This window comes from Egretta garzetta, unplaced genomic scaffold, assembly GCF_000687185.1.
Source record: "Egretta garzetta isolate BGI_Z169 unplaced genomic scaffold, ASM68718v1 scaffold77, whole genome shotgun sequence".
NCBI lineage: Eukaryota > Metazoa > Chordata > Aves > Pelecaniformes > Ardeidae > Egretta > Egretta garzetta.
Window position 1 is genome coordinate 285,651 of NW_009260130.1, and position 6,762 is coordinate 292,412.

The following is a 6,762-nucleotide window of genomic DNA, read 5'->3' on the forward strand; positions in this document are numbered from 1 at the left end:
AGTGTGCCCCCCTCCCTTCCCAGTGGCAGCATGGCAGCGAGGAAGCTTGTTTGCTCTGCCCCAAGGTCAGCTCCAAGCTTCTGCAACCCAGGGATGAGACAGACCCTATTAATTGCTCTTGCTTATGTGGCTTGCAACAGAAGGCCAGAGCAGAGCACTTGACACATCCGAGGTGTTGGGCATTGACTTGAGCACAGCAAGTCTAGGTAGCGGGTTGCCTTTAGCTGCGAGACTCTTGCCCTGTTGCTTAGTCCCCTTTCCATACCTGCTCCCTCTCCACCACAGAGGGACAAGGCAGCACTAAAAAGCTGCACCCTTGGCCCGTTAATGGTCTGTGCCAGGGCCTTGCACACACCCCGGGGCCTCACCTCGATCTTGTCACCATGCTGGAAGGGAAAGTCAGCCTTCCTGTCCTCCTCACCCCATGTGCCATCCTCCTTCGAGTTGCACACAACGGTGTTGACATCCCCGTGGCAGTCAAAGCGAGGGTTGAAATGCAGCATGAGGGTGCTGCTGTCCTTCCCTACGTTCACAGCAAACCTGGGGAAACAGAGACCCAGTGCAAAGGAGGTGCCTGAACAGCCGCTCCAGCTACCCAGTGCTGACAAGCTGAACACAGCAGGAGCTCAGGCTTCCCCCAGCGCCACATCAATCCATTCGCCATCTCCTCACTCACCCTTTGGCATCAGACAGGATCTTCCCTTTGACCTTGATGCACTCACCAGGCTGGATGTCCAGCTGAGTAACAACCAGTCCCTGCAGGGCCAAACCACAGGAGTTAGTCTGTCCCAAGGCAAGCTTATGCACAGTGCTTGGGCTGAGGCACAAACCAGCTCTGGCAGACCCTAATGCATTTGCAGTTTCATGCTATAGGGAGGGTTGAGCCAGGCCAGCTGCCCATCTCAGCCCTCTGCCAGGGAATCCTAGTTCACAGCCACCACCCCACTAAGCAACACAAACTGACAAGGAGGCGATTCAAGCCAGTGTAACACCAGTAGGGTACAGGCACTGATATACCAGCTGCTACAGAAGACATCCTTGCAAGCAAGCTTGCACCTTCAAGTGAGCAGTGGCCAGAGCCATTAGCATAGGATTAGTGTTAGTTACAAAGCTTTTCTAACACTAGGTCTGTCCCCCTTCCCTGAGTGGGTCTCCAAGAGACAAGAGCCATCAAAAAAAAGTTTCTTGCCTTAACTTAAAGCAGTGTACACACAGAGAGAGGGGTCAGCAGAGCCCGCTTCTGACTGCATCCCAGTAAAGCAGAACAAACACCCCCCTGGGAAGCTCCCGCTGTAGAGAAGAGGGCTTAATCCTTTCCTTGGAGCCAGGGTATTCACTCCCCCAGTCACATACCCCCAAAATAGCATTTAACATCACCTCAGCCAAGAGAAAGATGCTGTTTGGTGAGGTCAGGCATAACTCAAATCATGCTTTGCTGCCTGTGCTCCAGGCCCAGGTGCAATGATGCTGAGCTCCACTTAACCACAAGCCAGATAAGGTAGGGAGACTAATTTCAAGTTGGGTACATTGTTCAGTTGGGCTCCTTGCCTGGTTTGTGCATGCCCACGCCCAGCAGCTGCCGGCTGCTCATAGCCCGGTACTCCTCTAGGACTACCACCCAGCCCCAATGGTGCTTGTCCTCATGCCTACTCCCTGCTCTGCCCACAACACAGACTGCTAAGGTCTGATTTCCCCCAGTCACTAAACTGCTTATCATCATGGCACTAACGCTGCCTTCTGGCTCTATTTCTAGTAGAGTGCTGGAGCGCAGCCCGAAACACTGCCTCAGCACCCAGGGGGTCTTTCGAGGAAAGGAAAGTTAGGAGGGGCAGGGGTAGGTCAGCATACACTGCCATCCCATTTTCCTCTGCTGTTGCATTAAGGGTCAGCCCAGTCCTGAATCACACAGAATCTGGACCCAAAAGGCATTTTTCCAGAAAGAAAACTAAAAGTTTAAGAAAAAAAAAAAAGAAAACATATAAAGGATATTCAAACTGTAGAGTTGCAATTGGTCCCAAACCTTTAGAGTACTCAAAGATATAAGCATGCATTAGAACAGCTTCCCCACTTAGATAACATGCTAAAGAAGAGGAGAAGGAAAACAGCCAGTCAGCCCTAACTATTCCTCCCACAGCCATACATCAGCCCAGCATTTCCTCCCAGCTAATCCTTTTCCCCTCCTACCTCTGGCACCAAGCCCAAAACCCACACGCAACCGAACCTAACCCTGCTGGGCACACCAGCACAGCTTGAAGGCGGCACTCACTTGCTCCATGCTGCCGACACCAGCCCCACCAGGCAGAGACCCCCACACCCCTGCTCCAGAGCCCAGCCTGACACAGCACCGAGCTCCCGCAGCTTAAATCACTTGGGCAGGACCATCACATGATGGAGGGGGGTGAAGAAGGGGATCAGTTGCAGCTGTTTGGGGCTGGAGCTTTCCCAGCCATTTAAAGTGGGCAGCGGGAGATTATTATACTGCTATTATACTGCTCTTTGCAGGCAGAATGTGTATGATTTTAAAAATTAGCGATTGTTTGCTTCTGCGTGATCCTAGAAATCCTTGCTGTAAGCTCTTCTAGCTGCTATGCAGCGTATGTTGGCTCTTATCCTGGGAGCTGGAGCGTGGCTCGGTGCCTGCAGTGACGTGGCTGCTTTTTGTTAAGTGATCCCTGTCTAAAATCAGGGTTGGAGTCCTCGTGTTACAGCTGCAAAGTGACTGACTCTGAGAATAAGTGTGTACACATCCTCCCAGCCCAGCCCCATGCCTGCAAGGAGCCTGGACTGACGGGAGCCCCTGGGTACAAATCATCACTACCTGCAGTTAAATGAAACTTAAGGGTTTGTTATATTCTATGCCAGCATTTTAAAAGTTAAAGTTATTTGTGTGGGGCAGTACTAGATGTGAGAATTCAGGCTGCAGCTTTTGAAAAGTAGCGTGATCTCGCTGGTTCCATTCCAGTTGCAAAATACTCCAGAGGGAAAAGAGAAATGCTTTGTTAGCAGAGGAAGAGGCCGGGCAGGGCTGAGTGCAGCCAGCAAGAAAGGAGGCTGCTTTCCCGGGTAGTCCCTAACGCCTGCTTTTCCCCTTTGCTACGTCCCTTAAAAGCGCACAGCATCACTGCGCTGAGGGCCTTTGGCAGGGAGGTGAAGGCGGGAGCAGCTGTGGTGCTTTGTGGGTCTGTGTGACCGATCAGCTGGGCGCCGCTTGGAGCTTTGGATCAGCTTTAGCAGGGTCCCGAGGCCTCTGTGCCTCAGTTTCCCTCATACACGAAGTGACGTTAATGGCATGCAGCTTCACAATCCCACTTGTAAAACCCCAGTCAGAGCTCCTATATAAAAGCAGCATGCTGCTTGTTGGTTAAGCCAGGACTAGCCTGTGCGATACCTATCTGCAGATAACTTTAGGAAGGGCAGCTTACAAAACAGCACAGGAATTTATGGCTAGGAAGCAGGAGGAAACATGCTGTCCCGCAGGAGGCTGCTGGAACTTCATTAGAGCGTGCTCGCTGTTATACGAACAGCATCCCCACTCCTGACACCATCCTTTGCCCCAGATCTCCCGCGCACCCATTTCTGAACATTCACGTGGCATTTCAGCATCCCATCTGACTCCGGGTGAATCAAAGCCGAGCTCCGCTTGAACTAGAAAGTCACAAGCCTGAATCGGAGCCCTGTGACCAGGGTGTATAAAAGAGGGCCAAATGCTGACTCGAAGTACTATAGGGAAAAGCCTGTACGTGCTCTGGCCTCCAACTGACTCCCTGGCCGTGCTACACGTACACAAGAGCCACGCTGAAGCTGGGAGTTAACCACAGGAGCAGAGTTGGTGCAGGCAGCAAACTCCACCGAGAGCAGACCCCTCCATGGAGAGCTGGGAGAAAGCCCGAGTAATTCCACCTTAAGTTTGCCCCAGTCTCTAGCAGGGTGTTAGCTGGGATCAGGTGTTATAGGGCCAGCTTTCTGTGCACTTGAGTTACTGTGCAGTTGTTCCCCTGTTCGCTGCCACGTGTGCAGGGTTGAGCAAATTCCGTTCGGTCGGTTGAGTTTTTGTATTTGTTTTCCATTCAGCTCTGTGAAACCCCTGGAGACTTCTCTACCCCTTTCAGTGCTGCAGTGTTTCTGGAGACAGAGCTGCTGGAGAGGGGAGTTGCAGTTGCAGGGCCGTGCGGTGCCATAGCATCGGCCACTCTGAATCCCCTTCCGAAATGCACATTTCTTGTGAGCTGCTTTTCTGGCCTGAAGTCTCCTCCTCTGACCCTTTTGTTCAGACAGAGAAATACCTTTCTAGTAATACGTGGTGACTGCAATGTTTGCTTTCCTTGAGCGCTTTCCACTGGCAGCCTAGTTGGTTTAGCAACAAACCCTTTGGTCTTGCCCCTGATTTAAAACACCCCTGGTCTTACGCCTTGTGAAATCAGTAAAGTATTTATTCTCCAACTACAATGCTAAGATACATTTTTTCTAGGGATTGAAGCCAATGGGGGGAGGCAGAAGAAAGAACATCTTCCCTTTTGCAGCCTCCAGCGGGAAGTGGGAGAAAATTCCCCAGCAGGTCTCCTTCCCTTTCAGAGGGTTTGTAGAGGGAGATAGGCTGCAAAGAAGGTCCACGCTTCCCAGCTCCACCCCATCAAGGGTGACCTCTGCCCCTCTGCGCAGCACGAGGGAGAGGACACCTCACACCGCCCGCAGAGAAGGGACTTGGCTCTGATGCACTCTGCTTCCTGCGGTGGGAGTTTTGTGCCTAAGGAAAAATGTAAGGCTCATAGCAGGCAGGCAGAGGATTAGAGTGTCCTTCAAAGGCCCATTGCAGGGGGGATGAGAAAGGAGAGATGCTACCCTATGCAAGCCACTCTCGCACCCCAGGACCAGCAGGCGATGTTCTGAGAAGAAACCCTGGGCAGGAAACAGAATGCAAAGAGCTCAGGTTTGCTTTATCTGGCTCATAGCAAGGGATTGCAATATGTACAGGCTCTGAGAGAGTGCAGTTGGGGTGCATACAGTGTACGTGTTCCCATTTCCAGGAGTTACTGCTCTCACATGCTTTTGGGGAAGAGTGTTGCACCCACCAGGCAGCTCTGGCAAAAGCAGGGAGAAGAGAGTCATCTCGTACTCATCCAGAGGGTGACGCCCAGAAGAGTTTTCCCCTGTGGGGAAAATTAAGGGTACCCTCCCAGCACCTAGCCTTGCAGGCTTGCTTGAGGACATGGCGCCCTGTCCAGCACCAGGTCCCCAGCCCAAACTCTTAATTTCATTTCTTGATTTGCACAAGCCAAAGCCAGACAACTGGCCAGGCTGATTTTCTTGTAACTCCCTAGAAACGCCCCAGATGTGCTTTAGGAAAACATAAATACCAAAAGGATGTAGCATACTGATCGTTACTCTTTGTAATCTTCTGCAAGAGAAAATACACCTTAGCCTTTGGCAAGTCATATCCCTGGCTAATCACACCTGTCATTAGAAATGGCTTACTCCCATTTTTGGAAGGTCTAAGAACACACCTCTGCTGCTGGCTAACTCAAGGACTATGGTACATTCTCCAGCCTGCACAACACAGGGTGCAGAGGCCAGCCCTGCTGGCTCTTCATTACCTGTGCCTGGTTTGTCTTGCACCGACTGCACACACACCGGTAGTTATCAATGCTACCTATCCCAAGTTATTCATTGCTGTAGCTGAGAAAGAGGTCCCACTCCTTGCTGAAAGGGCAAGTACTACCTTTTTCCTCCTCTGGAGATGGCATCTGGCCTCAGCTCTAGCATGGCAGTACCATACATGTGCTTCTCTGGGAGGACACCAAGGCTTCAGCCATCACACCAGGGGGAACATACCCCTGAATCGCTCAGGCTGGCCAGGGAGGGAGAACTGCTCCAATTCATTTTCACTACTGCAAGGATTATATTGGTAAAATAATGACTCCTCACCCTTTTTCTAGAGCTTGTAAGAGCTACAGCTTACAGTTAGCTGTAAATTCAGGGGGGGTTTGCACTTTCTTTAGGGAAGATTTGGTCTTGTCTTTGTACATTCATTCTCAGTTCATCAAGAAAAGACAGCATCTTTCTCTTGCGCTGTGTTTAGGGAATATTGGCATCAGTACTGTCTGGATGGGATCCTGGTCTCAGCAATAGCCCCTGGTTACTCTTGCAACCTAAATATTGCGCTGTTATAGCATAATAGTTATAGACATTGTATATATACACACACAGCTGTTTTCTACCTCTTAGAATATCTGGGGTCTTTAACTTGAGCAATCCTCTGCTACTGCTATTGATATGGCCAATTCTTCCTGTTTCTCCTGTTAGTCTCATCTGAGAAGTTTCTGCCTTTTTGCTCGAGTAGTCAAAACCCCCTGTAGAGTTTTGTTGCACACAGTTTCTCTGGACCCTTCTGCACCAAAGGTCCCTTGTATGGCTGGCTAAAACAACACTCACCCCCATGGTACCTTCCAGGCCTATGCTATCCATGGGGGAAACTTCAGGGTTGTCTGGAGACCACAGGGGAACGCACAGCCAGACTCCCAAGAAAAATCCTTAGCCTGCTCCTGAAAGGCAAAGGATGACTCAGGAGCCACAGTCCAGTTTGGCAGGAGGCTGAGAGGCCCTCCCAAAGCCTGCAGGCACGCAGCCTCCCCCAGCACTGCTTCCGAGGGAAGTCTGTGCCAGGAAGGAGGGCTGAAGGTCTAGTCCACCCTGGATGCCAACTGGGGTTGCATGGCCACGTGTCACTACAGCATTTTTATCCCAGATTGTTTCCTCATTTCAGCT

General features: G+C 51.1%; 1 protein-coding gene across 1 annotated transcript in view; it reads right to left on the reverse strand.

The window, feature by feature from the left end:
- Nucleotides 1-6,762, reverse strand: part of LOC104128677 (16 kDa beta-galactoside-binding lectin) — an 8,972-nt gene that overhangs the window by 256 nt on the left and 1,954 nt on the right. The window contains exons 2-3 of the mRNA XM_009641512.2: nt 677-756; nt 352-540 (exon numbers count right to left, since the gene is read on the reverse strand). Coding sequence (XP_009639807.1) covers nt 352-540; nt 677-756 — 269 coding nt within the window. The remainder of the gene's footprint in view (nt 1-351; nt 541-676; nt 757-6,762) is intronic.